General features: G+C 38.9%; 1 protein-coding gene across 1 annotated transcript in view; it reads right to left on the bottom strand.

Annotated features, from left to right (window-relative positions):
• LOC306874721 (prolyl 3-hydroxylase 2-like) overlaps positions 1 to 15926 on the bottom strand; it is a 46598-nt gene that overhangs the window by 3476 nt on the left and 27196 nt on the right. Inside the window, exons 2-14 of the mRNA XM_079424935.1 lie at positions 15099 to 15251; positions 14792 to 14981; positions 9849 to 9980; positions 9002 to 9129; positions 6096 to 6185; positions 4572 to 4612; positions 4407 to 4498; positions 3951 to 4078; positions 3716 to 3811; positions 3043 to 3193; positions 1535 to 1652; positions 1288 to 1363; positions 1064 to 1204 (exon numbers count right to left, since the gene is read on the bottom strand). Of these exons, the coding sequence (XP_079281061.1) occupies positions 1064 to 1204; positions 1288 to 1363; positions 1535 to 1652; positions 3043 to 3193; positions 3716 to 3811; positions 3951 to 4078; positions 4407 to 4498; positions 4572 to 4612; positions 6096 to 6185; positions 9002 to 9129; positions 9849 to 9980; positions 14792 to 14981; positions 15099 to 15251 (1536 nt within the window). The remainder of the gene's footprint in view (positions 1 to 1063; positions 1205 to 1287; positions 1364 to 1534; positions 1653 to 3042; positions 3194 to 3715; positions 3812 to 3950; positions 4079 to 4406; positions 4499 to 4571; positions 4613 to 6095; positions 6186 to 9001; positions 9130 to 9848; positions 9981 to 14791; positions 14982 to 15098; positions 15252 to 15926) is intronic.

Raw genomic sequence — 15926 nt, forward strand, 5'->3', positions numbered from 1 at the left:
TGTTCAGGACATATGCATACTAAACCAAAAGAACCGTTTTACCATTTATGTGTACCATTACTCCCCTAATGTGACTTGTATCTGTCATTCCCAAGATGAACTGATGCTGTATTGGCAGTAAAATGAGGCCGTACACCATACTAATGCAGTTTTGTGGTCTAAAACCAGGTGTTTCAATTTCATTGTCTTCTTATAAATATACTAAGAGTAGGCTTTTTGTCATAATTCAATCTGAAAAAAAAAAGGTTAAAAGTTTTAAAATTAAACCTTTTAAATTATTACTATAACAACCTTTATTTTGGAAGCAAACCAAATCCATGTCTTCAAAATTCAAGGGGTACATGTCACAAAAAAACAAAAACAAATAAACAAAAAACAAATCTTGTCTGAATGCTTAGTTCTTTGGAATCTTACTTCCTCCTTAAAACCTGACCGCAACTGGGAACCACTAATGTTCAGGCATTTTTATTTTTTTATTTTTTATTTTAGAAGTCCAAGTGCTGTATTTTACAAGCCATTTTTTCAGTTTGTATAAATGGTCTTTTTGCCTACGGAAGCAGTTTTGTGGTCTTATAGAAGTTTCAATAATACAATGCCCTGTTTATTTCAAAAGATTAAAAAAAAAAATATATATATATATATATAATATGACTCCTATAACAGTGTACAAGTCATACCAGTCACAGCACAGGTTTTGTTCATTTGTTCATTCATTTAAAGTGGTCAGGGTTTACTGAGATGTGTGTAGAAATACTCCAGGTCAAAGGCCTTAGAAACGTGCACTTAGTGTATATAAACAAGATGGGCATAATTTTAGTGAATTGTGAGAACAGGAAGTGGTTTGGCGGTTTGACAACACTTCACTGGTGGGTATAGCACTTCTGTACAGGTGGCCATATGTGGCTCAGGACTTTTGCTTAATGTACAATGGAAAATTCCGCTTCCTCTTAAATTACATTTTCCAGACAGAATTTTAGTGACATAAATACAAACATGCCACCATGTTAATATGTCACTGGCATTACTAAAACCTAAACAAAGACTGAATGAAACATTTTCTCACCAATTCCCTGTAGAGGGGGTCTAAAGTGAACCAGAGTGCCACAGCACAACGCTGCCCCCTAGTGACCGCTCGCACACCGTGTGGATTCTCACCGCCAGACGAAAACCCCACCATCCGCCCACATCTCGGCTTCACTGAGGCCTGCGACAGGAAAACAAAGCGCTTAAATGCCAAATTCTGCCTGAGATGACAGATGAGCAAAACACACAGTAATTTGTCCTTACGGTGACAGTCTTGGCGTCCATTTCTGTAAAGATGAATTCTCCGCCATCAAAATCGCCATTCAGATACAGCAGGGCACTGAATTACCGAAAAAAATGAGAGAAGAAATATAATTCAAATGAATTGCTTTGTGGAAAACTTTTTTAGTGACTAACAATGATACCTAACCAGGCTCACATTTAGTTTGAGGTACAGCTATTTTGAGTACTGAAGAGGGTTTTAAAGCGGTTTTAACACTTTACTTCTTACCTGTAATCTCGGTAGGTGTAAGCGGGTGGCTCTTTCCAGCACTCATTTGCTTCTGGGTCCAGAAGACAGTTGTCAGCATGTATTGGGTGACTGAGGTCGTTTCTGTGGTCCTGCTGACCTGATAAAATATACAAATAAAACATTATTAAAAAAGAAAAAATATATATGAGGCAATATATTATACAGATGTAATATTATATAAATATATTGATAAATTAAACATTAATATTTAATAATTAACTTAATATTTATGTATCATAAATAAATTCTATATGAGCCAATATTTTATTCACAATTGGACATAGAGAACATAACAAATGTTTAAATGGATACATTTTACACTTTTATCCACTTGATAAAAGACTACAGGTCTCAAAAAAGTTGGCACAGGGGCAACAAGGAGCTGAAAAAGCAAGAAATTTAGAAAAATTCAGCTGAGAGAACATCTAGAAACTAATTAAGTTAATTGAGGTCATCAGGTCTGTAACATGATTAGCTATAAAAGAGAGAGGCAGAGAGGCAGAGTCTCTCAGAAGTAAAGATGGGCAGAGGCTCTCCAATCTGTGAAAGAGTGCGTAAAAAGATTGTGGAATACTTTAAAAACAACGTTCCTCAACATCAGACTGCAAAGGCTTTGCAAATCTCATCATCTACAGTGCACAACATCATCAAAAGATTCATAGAAACTGGAGAAATCTCTGTGCGTAAGGGACAAGCCTGAAGGAAGACCTTTGTTGGATGCCCCTGGTCTTCGAGCCCTCAGACGACACTGCATCACTCATCGGCATGATTCTGTCATTGACATTACCAAATGGGCCCAGGAATACTTCCAGAAACCACTGTCGGTAAACACAATCCGCCGTGCCATCTGCAGATGCCAACTAAAGCTCTATCATGCGAAAAGGAAGCCATATGTGAACATGGTCCAGAAGTGCCGTCGTGTCCTGTGGGCCAAGGCTCATTTAAAATGCACTGTTTAAAAGTAGAAAAGTGTTCTATGTGGAAGTGTTCATCATATTTGAAATGAGCTCATTTTGTGCATAAAATTGTCAAATTTCGCAGTTTAAACATTTGTTATGTTCTCTATGTTCTAATGTGAATAAAATATTGGCATATGTGATTTGAAATTCTTTTAGTTTATTTTATTCAAATTTAAAACACATCCTAACATTTCCAGAATTCAGGTTTTATATATATATATATATATATATATATATACACACACACACACACATATATGTATATGTATATATATGTGTGTGTGTGTGTGTGTGTGTGTACAGTAGTGAAGTGGATCAAAAAAGTTAATCAAATTGTCCTAAGACAAGAACGGGTATTGCTTTGATTTTAGGACAACTTTGATGAAAGGTTTTGATCCACTTCAAATGTTGACTACTAGAGCAAGTATATATATATATACTTCATGACGCAGCATTATGTGTAATATATTCTGATTTAAGTAATCCAAATGTGGTTTAAGGTAGAAACTGAGAGCTGAGGTGACGTACCAGATATGGCAGTCCTACACACTAGATGTGTGTATGAGAAATGCAGAGTAGAGTTTAGCATGAAGTATGACTCAATTATCCGCCTGGCCTTCTCACTGACATCATAAAAGAGGCGGGCACTTTTTAAAGGAACACGTCCATCGTAGCCATACTGCAAAGATAAATAGTGAATAATTAATTCTTTTTTTTTTTTTTTAAGATTTATTTTTGCCATTATTGATTTTTGTGATAGAACAGAGTAGAGGAGACAGGAAGTGAAGTGGGAGAGAGAGGGGGCAGGATAGGAAAAGGTCCCCAATTTTTAATCCCAGCTTGAGAAGCCCGCAGTGCAATGACGTTTTATGCTGGTGCACTGCCCACAAGGCTATCAGCATCGACAAATAATTAATCATTAATGTTATCATTTTCATTACTGTTGAATTATTCATGACTTTGTCCAATCAAAAAGTATTAGTTTACTTATTAATTATAAGTAAATTTACATTCCAAATAACAAAAAACACTGATAAGAAATATTCAATCAAACTGGACCATTTTACCCAATATTTGTGTGTGGTGCACATTCTTAATGCTGTTAGCTTAGCAAAATGCTAACACTTTATTTTAATATTGGATTTATGTGTCGCATTATTTGTGTTTTGTGTCAGTCAGTGTTAAAAACTTAAAGTCTTACCTTCAGCGTTTTCAATACTGTCGCCCCTTCGAATTTCTCATTTGGTGTGTGGGGAGACATTTTCCCCTTGTAGCCGTCACCAGCTGCAGTGACACTCTAAGGAAATATTGATATAGCAACCCAATCAGTCAAAGTACTTAACTGTAAAGTTATCTGGCACAAAATGAGATACAATTCTATATAACATGAACTGATTAGTTTTATACTAATGGCATAACAGAAGTTAGACTCTCACGTGTGCCAGATGTTTGAGCTCAGAGCACTCGTCCTCACTGATGACATCATCCAAAAGCACCCTCTGACTTCCATTCAGGATGTCAGAGTTTTGTACAAGTCGTACATTCTCATACAGCAACGGACCTCCTATACGCACATACACACGTACACAACCACAAATTTACATTTAATATCCAATACAAAGGGTAAAACATTGAAATATTAATGGAAATATAACTAATGTGCTGAACACAGTTTCTACAGTATTCAGTTTTGTTAGCATCTCTATGATGTGGCATGGTATGGAAAAGAGCTTCATAAAACAAATAATGACAGGATTTTCATATTTGGGTGGATTACAAATGTAACTTTTCACCTATTTTGGTCCCTCTTGCATTTTGTTCAAGTTATCTGTATGGTATCTTGTCTATTACAATATTTTAAGGTTATTTAAAAGTCAGAAACAGTATATCACCTTCTCGCAGCTCTTGTAACACAGACATTGTAACATTTCTCTTTGCTGATATTGGCACATAGTCCATCCAGCCATCGGTACCAGAAGGAATCCTAAAGAGACACATTCAAAACATAAGGTCTGAACATTATTATTATGCTTTATTATATTAATGAAAGTGCCTACCTGTTAACATCTTCTCTACCGCCCGAACTGCTCCAGTAGTGCTGAGGAGAAACAACAATTAGAAGTGTACATTAAAAACTCTATAGTTATGAAGAGCTATGCCTTTATGATATTTGGCCTTGTTTGATGATCCCACCACAAGGGGGCAATGTTGGCTGGTTGTTTAATCTCAAATATTACAGGAGCACCTGTTCCCTGTCACAGCTGTTATAAGACTGAAACATTTCCAAGTTCATGTTATGACTCATTCCTAGTGTCTACATGGTACATTTGAACTATTTTATGATATTTGATTCCTCGTACATTTACAAAGCAAACCCTAAATTAATATAAACATAGATATCATCTAAAGCAATTGCAAGAAGTTTAAAAACAAGAAAACAAACCACTTTTAAACATAAAATGTCAAAGATCATACATTTAAAGGTAGATTATTCCAATCTGCAGGAGCCTTATACCTAAATGCTTTTTTCCCCCGAAAACGTTCTTAACTAAAGGAGTAAGGGGAAAAATATGTGCTGAATGTTTTAATTTAGGCTATATAAAGAAGAATAGAATATCAAATACTGATGCAAATACTTAGGATAATTAAAATGTATTATTGCAAACCAGTGTATATGCCTTCTAATATTGAGTGGAGACCATTTAAGTAAATCATACATAATACAATGGTGTGTATCAAATGAACATCCAATGACAAATCTACATAATTTATCATAGGCTGTAGTAAGAGGCAAAAGATTAGTTTTAGTTGTAGTCTGATAAACTACATCAGCATAGTCCAAAAACTGTAATATAAGTTGCAAAGCAAGCCCCCCCCCCCCCCCCAAAAAAAAAAACAAAAGTTAAAAGTAAAACAATTTTAAGACTAATACAATACACTGGTTCCGAAATTCATATTACTAAGTATATATTCAATATGAGGTTTAAAAGAAAGTTTAGGATCCAGTCATAAGCCCAGGTATTTAATTTGATGCAAATATGTGCCTTCATTTCACATTATTGTTAGATTATTAGATTTTCGTTTAAATGTATGCTTTGTACCAAAAATCATAGTATGAGATTTATCTTTATTAAGTAGTAAATTATTAGAATGCAGCCATTCTTGCAAAGCACTAAAATCTGATTGGAGTATATTTTGAATTTGAGTTAAGTGGGGATTTGAAATACAAATGACAGTATTGTCAGCATAAAGCTGAACAAAAGAGTGCAAAAGAACGAAGGGAAGATCACTGATAAAAATGGAAAAAAAGAGGAGGGCCCAATATTGAGCCCTGTGGTACACCTCTTTCTTGAATAAATCAATCAATCAATCATATTGTTTGTCTTGGATAACCACACCTTATTTTATGTAAATAATAATTAAACAACAATAAAGAATTTTGAGAAAAAAATAACTGCGTACATCTTATCTAATAATAGGTAATGATCAACTAGATCAAAAGCCTTCTTAAAAAGGCATAGAAAGAAAAAAAATTACAGACTTACAGACAATTATATTTCAGGCTTGTTTTGTGAACTTACCCCTTCAATATAGGGCACTCCAAGATTACTGCTGCCGATGAGGAGCAGGTCTAACTCCTGTTTGTGCCGCCTAAGATACTGTTCAGCTTCCTGAGGCATAAAAAAACATAGTGAGACTGATTATATTTCCTACATGGAATAAGTTATAGATTATGGCCTCCTAAAACATCTTGTCTATGACCTGACAAAATAAAAAGTGACCTTAGGGATGCATGACGTAGTCTCAGTCTAAAATCAAACCCGTTCCACAACCTGCGCAATTTCTCTTGGCTTTCTCCAGGAATTTTTATTAGTGGTCTCTGGCACTCATTTAAAGCAAATTATTATAACTGGAGCATAGTCTGCTGCTTCTAAGTGTGGTCGAGACCACATGAAATGGCAGCCTTGGTGCCCTTTTGGGGGAAGAGTTACACTGGTAGCATGTGCGGCTTCGTGTTCTTCGAATGCAAACAGTTCGCAAATAGTTTCGGGGAGCTTTGCGGTGTTTAGGTGAAACTTTTTTACTCTGCTCCCTGTTTGAGAAGACTATGCTGTCAGCACAGTATCTCAGCAGTAGGTTAACAAGGTCCCAGAGGAACTAGAAATTGGGCAATCAGATGTGGCAGCAAGCCAGATAGATGGAAACACTCTGCAATGGGGTGGAAAAGAATGCACTTGGTTGTTATGAGCTAAGAACTGAAGGATCTTGCAGTGAAAAACATATTCAAGCCCTCTGGCTCTTGACTTATCAAACTCATGTGGCTTTTACTGTGCTAATAGCTTCCAGGCTTTCCAGCGAAAGACTCTTTGGGATGGTTCAAGAGTGCGTGCAGTCACTACTGTAAATCTCAAAATCCAAACCCACTAAACACATGATTATTCCAGTGTATTTATGTACACTGGCATCCTGCCAAATTCTGCACTTGGGGAATAAGTCTACTATAGGGATTTCGTAATGGATATGGACTGGAAAGATCTGGATCTGTCGAAATGTTGCAAGTGGTGACCCAAGAACTATCAACATTATGAACTTGAACTTGCTCAATGGAGACTATTGCTAGTGTACAGTAAGTTACTTTAAAGACAAGCATCAACAGGGAACATTTGTAAATTGGGTCTATCTCCTGAGACCTTGAGATTGAGAACAATAAATGTCTCTATAAAGTTGGTCAATGGCTCGTAAGTACCAAGCAAATTTCACTATCATGACTGTCAAATGGCAACTGGTTCAATGAAATAAGAATGTCTGAGAGAAAGAAAAGGAAAAATTATTTATAAAAATGTGCCATTTTCTTAGAAATTAACTCTTTGTATTCATACAGTTTTAAAAAACATTAAATCATTTTCAAGAATTATGTTGTGATGTAAAGGAAGATTTTTTTTTCTTGCATGTGATGTACATCTGAGTAAAGCAGATTATTATTGTCTTAATTTAAAAAATGTTATGTGGTGCAACTGTCAGCCTTGTGTTGTGTGTCTTGTGTTTCCCGCCCTCTTGTGTCCTTATTTGGTTAGTTTCCTGTCCTCGTTTAGTATGATTATTAGTTTATTAGTCTCAGCTGTGTTTTAGTTATGATCTGTAATTAACCTGTGTATTTAAGTTCCTGTCTGTTTAGTTAGTGTTATCTGGTCTACTTGTTACTCCCAGTGTTCTTGTGTGTCTTGCCCTGCCTTGTTGAAATTAAAGACTGTTCATTTGAGTTTATCCTCATCTCTGTGTGCCTCGTTCCTCCCCACAGTGTGCACCGTGACAGCAACCAAGAATTTTTTTTTATTTTTTTTTTGAATACATGTGAGTGTCAGGGTTATTATAGTTAACTAAAACTAAATACACATAAAAGTTTGTTACTTGAAATAAAATGTTTTAAATCACAATTCATACTTTATAATTCACAAATGCAAGTTCATATCATGCAATACTGAGGGAAAAAAAATGAAATTGTGAGAAAAAAGTTGCAATTACTTTTTAAAAAATTTTCAGTGGCAGAAACAAGCTTCCATGCAAAATACACAACAAAATGGCTAAAACTTTACTTAAAATTAAAACTACAATAGTATCCCACTGATTGACACTCACTACTCACTGGCACTGATTTGCTGAACATACACATCTTAATCATAATTTTCAAAAACATTTTTACACATTTTTTTTACTCTTTATTTCAGTTAAAAATAATTCAACACAACACAGTAACTGAACACAAACATGAATTACTCATTCATGAATATACTTTTAGGCACCACGTGACAATTTACAACCTGAACTAACCTTGGCTTGCCATTAAAGGGTCTAATTATCTGATATTTTAAAGACACTTATTAACCTTTAATAAACCACTTATAAACCTTTTTTTTTCATTGATATGTTTATTATTGAAATGTTGTTGTTATATGCATGTGTTAATTTTATTTAATTTCTTTATTTTCTTAAATATGTGGGTAGATAGTATTTATAGAGCTGTAACTTTTTAGTTTTAGTTACTTTTTCTTATTTGTAAGTCGCTTTGGACAAAAGCGTCTGCTAAATGACAAAAGTAAAAAAGTAAAGAGTGTAAAGACCATCGACTCTACCGTGCGACTCCACCGGGCAGGGACACCGGCAAGGGATAGTAGTAGCTTTTTATTTAATTTTTTCATTGATATGTTTATTATTGAAATGTTGTTGTTATATGCATGTGTTAATTTTATTTTATTTCTTTATTTTCTTAAATATGTGGGTAGATAGTATTTATAGAGTTGTAACTTTTTAGTTTTAGTTACTTTTTCTTATTTGTAAGTCGCTTTGGACAAAAGCGTCTGCTAAATGACAAAAGTAAAGTAAGTAAAGTAAAGTAAACCTTTACAGAGTCATGTAGGTCTGCAGGGCTCCGCTCTGTGACTTCATTTCTTCTTTTAAGTTTTCTGCATCTTGCACTGTTATGTCTCACCTTACGAGGCTGGCCATCATGTCCCAGCACCTCCCTGTAATACTCCACATTCTCAGACATGAACTCTTCGCCTTCGTGGAACAACAGGTAGGTCAACCCGCACTCCAATGCCTCTTCATTCCTCCCAGCTGAACACATAGAGAAAAGAAACAGCTATTCAGTGTTGATGAAACCACGAGGGCTCTGTTTCTTGGCTCATCTTGGGAGATTATTCATCCTGTGTGGCTGTCTGATTTTTTGGAGTCATCTTTTCCCACAGTCACGTTTATTTCCTTATGGAGACCCACATGCTCGAAAACATTTGCATTCCAGGCCAGTGACCACAATGGAACAAACACCACAGGAGTGAGCGAGTGGAAACACACGGCTCTGAGACTTACTACAGAGACGGCACTCGCACACAAACCTGAATGACTTGCCATTTCATGAACAATAAGCAGTAATACTAAAATTTCTCATATCAAAGCTGTTTTTCTTGGGGTGGAAGGAAAAGTTAAGCTTTGACATTTTCAAGAAGAAATCAATCAAGTTTGAAATATATATATCAGTCTCTCCCTCTCCTTTATAGCGAGTAATTTCACGATTAATGAGGTTTTGTCATTTCAAAATTATTTTCAAGATGCTTTTAATCTGATAGTAATTACCGCTGATATTTTCTTTCCAATACAGACTAATTCTACATTTTGTCTGATGCAAGTTGTGTTGTAGCCAATTTCTTCTATCCTGAGTCCAAGATCCAAGAAGAGAACTGGGGTCAGATACAAAATCAAGGCCAAAGACTTTTACTTCAAGACTGTGAAGGAGAGAACATTTATTCAAGCTAGTTTTGTCATTTATGGAGGTTTACCTTGGAAATATGCAAATTGCAGGTAGTCATAATGCAGTGGCAGGTAGTTTTCCACGGGCGACAGGCGACCGGGGCGCGTAGCCAAGTCTCGGACACACTCGTGCTGACAGTGAAGAACCTGTGTGTAATGATCTGGAAGACAAAGTTCAACATGATTTAGAGGAGGGGTCTCAAGTTCAAAATAGCTTGGGGCCACTAGCCAGTTCGTATTCTCCATCTTGAACCAGTTACCAGAAAAAGTTAAACACAAACAAATGTTTGAATTTGAACAAAACCATCACATTCATTCATTCATTAAAACAAAGGTTCAAAAATAGGTGTTTTGCAGTGATGCTATAGAAGAACCATTTTGGTTCCTCAGAGAACCTTTCAGTGAATAGGTCTTAAGAGAATTATTTTTCTTATTGTGAAGACCATTTAATACTCTAAAGAAACTTCTTCCACTCCACTATAAAATCTTTTGTGTAATGGAAAGATTCCATGGATGTTACATTCTTAAAAAATAAGGTTCTTTATTAGGGGCTTTCGGACTGGAGGAACCTTTTCATAGTTCCTAGAGCTACAGTATTGGTGGAATTACCCACTTTTTTTTGCGTGTTCGCAGAGCAGGAACTAGGAACAGTTTTAGTTCAAGAAACTCTATTTGGGAGAACTAAATTAGCCTCAATGGATCCTCATGGCAGACAATGACAGCCATATCATCAAGCATTTTCAGAGGATTTTGATGCTGCCGGATGAAGGCATTTATAGTAAATAGCGTGCTCCGTGGTCGTCTCTGTCTTTGCCTTTCTCTTTGCCTCACTCTCAACTGGAAAACTCGCTGTAGTGCAGCCATGATTTCCTCTACAAAACTTCTGAAGTGCGAACTTTATATACTATCCTAAAATTGCTTACAGGAACCATATGATTAAAGAGCAGGCTGTGATAATATTGACATATCACACACTGCCTGTCATCTATTCCACTAATTGCAGAAGGCCCCACTTGAAGAAACTGAATCCCTGATTTTAGAAATTGCATTAATTACCTCTTCACTGAATTTATTCTCTTGTAAGGTTCATAATGGCCAAAGGTTGTGCTTTTATAAATGTATATGTACAGTGTATTTATATATACAACAGTGCTGATAAAGAATGTGCACAATAAACATATAAAGTTAATTGTAAATAGCCACATACAGACTCAAGCTGTTGTAAAACATATTACCCCCCCTTTTCACAGACAAGGCTTAAACCTAGTCCCAGACGAAAATGTAATTTTGAGCTGTTTCAACTGGAGGAAACTTGCACTGACTGATCTTAAAATATATCAGTGCCTTTGTTTTGTCTCAAGATGGACACCAGTAATGTTTTTTCTAAGGCACATTTATAAAAATTACTTAAATGTCCCGTGGCCATGACAGGACAAACCGTGAATTCAGGAACAGACTCTGTGGCCATGACAGGACAGACCGTGAGTTCAGGACCTGCCTCCATGGTCGTGACAGGACAGACCGTGAGTTCAGGACCTGCCTCCATGGTCGTGACAGGACAGACCGTGAGTTCAGGACCTGCCTCCATGGTCGTGACAGGACAGACCGTGAGTTCAGGACCTGCCTCCATGGTCGTGACAGGACAGACCGTGAGTTCAGGACCTGCCTCCATGGTCGTGACAGGTCAGACCGTGAGTTCAGGAACGGCCTCCATGGTTGTGACAGGACAGACCGTGAGATCAGGAACGGCCTCCATGGCTGTGACAGGACAGACCGTGAGTTCAGGAACGGCCTCCGTGGCCATGACAGGACAGACCGTGAGTTCAGGAACGGCCTTCGTGGCCATGACAGGACAGACCGTGAGTTCAGGAACGGCCTCAATGGTTGTGACAGGACAGACCGTGAGATCAGGAACGGCCTCCATGGCTGTGACAGGACAGACCGTGAGTTCAGGAACGGCCTCCGTGGCCATGACAGGACAGACCGTGAGTTCAGGAACGGCCTCCATGGTTGTGACAGGACAGACCGTGAGTTCAGGACCGGCATCCATGGTCGTGACAGGACAGACCGTGAGTTCAGGAACGGCCTCCGTGGCCATGACAGGACAGACCGTGAGTTCAGGAATGGCCTCCATGGTCGTGACAGGACAGACCGTGAGTTCAGGAACGGCCTCCGTGGTCGTGACAGGACGGACCGTGAGTTCAGGACCGGCCTCCATGGTCGTGACAGGACAGACCGTGAGTTCAGGAATGGCCTCCATGGTCGTGACAGGACAGACCGTGAGTACATGAGTGGGCGCCACCACCTCAGGAGGTTCTGCAGTGGAAGCCGCTACCTCTGGGGGTTCTGCAGTGGACGCCGCCTCCTCTGGAGTTTCTGCAGCGGACGCCACCTCCTCTGGAGGCTCTGCAGCGGACGCCACCTCCTCTAGAGGCACTGGCGGAGAATCATGGACCGAAGAGGCCTCTGGAGCAGACTCGTGGACAGGAGATGCCTCAGGACTGCAGTGTGCAGCCCACACGCACAAAATGGCAACCGCCATTACAGGAAGGGCATCAGAGGGTGGCAGGACCTCTAAGATAGCGGGGCTTGAGAGCGCTGATGCCACCGGAATGCCTGCAGATCTCACCGACAACAGAGGAAGTCCATCACGCAAGCTATCAGTTTTCTTTGTCTTGGCCCAAGCTCCGCATCCGCAGGATTGCCGTATTGCAGTATTATAGCCCCCCCCAAAAAAAATCCCTTGGAGAAATCTTGGCGACAGCAGTGACTTGGCAAGGCTCAGGCGTGGCGACCATCTTGGCTGGGGAATCAGACGTGGCGGCCATCTTGGCCGGGGAATCATGCGTGGCGGCCATCTTGCGATGAGGCTCAGGAATGGCGGCCATGATGTGAGCAGGCCCTGTAGACTCTGTCTTGACAGGCGTGATGTGAGCAGACTCTTGACTTGGCAGGCATGACGTGAGCAGACTCTGGCTTGGCAGGCATGACGTGAGCAAACTCTGAAATGGCGGCCATGTTATGAGACTCAGGAAGATCAGCTGAGACATGATGAGACTCTAGAACAGCGGCCATTTGCCGAAGAATCTCTTGAGTGGCAGCCATCTTACAAAGGAGCTCTTGAATGGCAACCATGTTGTTAAGAATCTCTTGAGTAGCCAGCAAGACATGAGCAGGTCCTGGGGTAGCAGACATGAACTGGGCAGACTCTGGATTGGCAGACATGATGTGATCAGGCTGTGACCTGATCACAATAAACTTTGACTTAACTGGCATGTGAGTAGGTCCTGGAGTAGTAGGCATAACGTTAGCAGGCTTTAGTGTAGCAGACATGACGTGAGCAGGCCCTGTAGACTCTGTCTTGACGGGCGTGATGTGAGCAGACTCTGGCTTGGCAGGCATTACGTGAGCAGGCTGTGGCTTGGCAGGCGTGACATGAACAACTCCTGACATGAAGGTCGGGATGTGAAAATGCTCTGGCGTGGAAGGTACTGCAAAATTGTGGGGCTCCTCATCCACAAAACCCACAGTATATGATGAGCCGCACAACAGCAGAGCATGATCAATGTATTGTTCCAGAGACCAGTTTATTTTCCCTCCAGGTAGCCGTAAACGAATGGGTTCATTCAAACCCACCCAAAACAGATCCTTAAGGGCCACATCATTAAAATCGACCTGGTTACAAAGTTCACAAAACTTCTCAACATACTCCTCTATGGCCTGGTTAACTTGTCGAAGGTGAAGGAGAGATACTGCTGGGTTCATGGTGCTGGTCGTGTATTCTGTAAAGATTCCACTGAAGGCGAGCGTAGTGATGAACCCAAGTGCAGTTTATTTACAAACAAGAAATCCAAAATCCAAACATAATCCAAACAGACGAAGACTTGACTTGACATGAAACAGACTTGACATGAAAAAGATTTGGCATGGCATGAACAGACTAAACTCACCGACAGCAGGTTACAACATTAATACACGACAAGAACTAAAGGCAAGGACATGGCTACTTATAACAAAGAGGACCACATGACATGAACAAACCAATGGGAAACAAGACACATGACTAGGACAACCAAAACATGCCACATTGAACAGAGGAACCAATCAGAACATGACACGAGGGCAAGGGAAGCATGAAACAAACAGGAACTGTAACTAACTTCAAAATAAAAAAGACATGAAAACAAGAAACAAAAGCCAAAACAGACCTTACAATTATCCCTTAATGTTGACTGTTTGTGATCACCAAGCAACATACTTGCCAGATTAAAATAGAATTCATTTGATGTGTGATCACATATGTGTATAATAAACGCTGAAAAACTAAACATTAAAATAAAACTAAACACATTAAATATATATTAGCATTAAATGGTTATCTTTTTTAAAAGGTCAGTTGGACTGCGTGTGGCCTGCTGAATTTCAAACATTAGTCTGGTTATAAGCAGGAATGCAATCCAGACAAAACATGGCTCATGTTATGAATGCTTAACAGACATGAGCTTGTTTTCCCCATGCAACTTCACAGGCCGAAGTTAAAACGAGCAGATTTATTATTGATAATTAATAAATCATAAAAGTGGATTCAGCTTTGATCCAAAGAAGCTTTTCAAATTGTAAGTTTTATGTTCAAAACACTGCATACGGCAGCCGTATATCACACTTTGAAGCTGTTCATTGTTGTACTACCACGAACTGCCTGTCAAGACACAACAATAACAGATTGTACTTCAAACTTAGGTCAAACATTTGTGTCTCTTGCCTACTCAGAAATTACTTACATAGAGGTCATAGAACGGGAAGATCTCCATTTCTGGAAACACAAATAGCTCATAAACATGATATCCACAATAGAAAGTCCCATAGAACCACTTGAGAACGGAAAATTCCCAGACCATTCTCAAGACCACAGATAATAGCTTTAACACATTAGGAGGAAGCAGGAAAGCTCTGAGTACAAAATCATCTGTACCTGAGATTAGCTCGTAGAGGTTGTATTTGTACAAGACATGTTTCTGCTCCTCGAAGTGCTGTGGCCCTTCACAGAGGGCCCGACACTCCACATCGGCATGGTAATACTCAGTCAGAGCATCTTCAAAGAGCGTCACAGACTCTTCATAGTTGCCTTTGTTGTAGAGCTTCACACCAGCAAAGAAGGCTTTCTGTAAATAGAAAGACGCACTTCGTGATGCTGAACTTGGTGTTCTGGCTTTGTAGGGTGTTCGTGAAGGTTCAAGAAGCATTACACTGTGCCGTAATTGGGGTCGGCAGTCACTCACCTGGTGTGGGCGGGATTCCCGGTCAATAAAGTCTTCCTCTTTTACACCTTTCTGGGCTTTGTACTGCTCCAGGTCCTCTCCCATCTCCACATGCTCAGGGTTGGCCTTGAAATACGTATGAGCAGCAGATGCAGCTTTGTCCAATTGCCCGAGCTTTTTTGAAGAGAAACAAAACAGAAACACTTGAAAAAAGAACTTTGGAGGCCCTCTCTTAACACATTTTTTAGTTTTACAGCCCAAATATTGAGAAATTACATTGCAAGTATGTCAAATAAAGTTGTAATTGCGAGTTAAAGTCTCATAAATGCAATTGTATGTAAAAAAAATTTACCAGACCATGTGTGTAATACCATCTTTAAACAAATCATTATCAGAAATAATAGAAATTGTTGGAAAAAACAATTATGTTGAAGAATATAGTATAGCCAATTTGGACAAGCATAGAAATTGTTTCTGGTCTGAACTGGTTTTTTCAGCAGGGAAGCTCCTATTGGCCTCTGAAAGGGATTACAAATTTGAATAAATAAACCAAAGACAGTTTAAATCATAATTTCAATGAATTCTGCTTTATCACTGGAGGAAAAAAAAGTCAAAACAAGTTCACAGAAGCTGTCAGCTGTTATTTTTCAGCCTTTATGAATTGCAGACCTTAATCTGTTCTGCAGATCTTGGATTGACATCAAATTCTTTAATCCCTCCTAGGAACAACATATTGTACGAAAATAACTCTGTTTTATGTTTATACGAAATAACTTACGCATTGCAAAAATGATGACAAAGTTGATGATTTGCAGAAAAAAACACACATTGGCAAGAATCGCATGGATC

The sequence above is a fragment of the Barbus barbus genome (assembly GCF_936440315.1).
Source record: "Barbus barbus genome assembly, chromosome: 9".
In the NCBI taxonomy this organism is placed as follows: domain Eukaryota; kingdom Metazoa; phylum Chordata; class Actinopteri; order Cypriniformes; family Cyprinidae; genus Barbus; species Barbus barbus.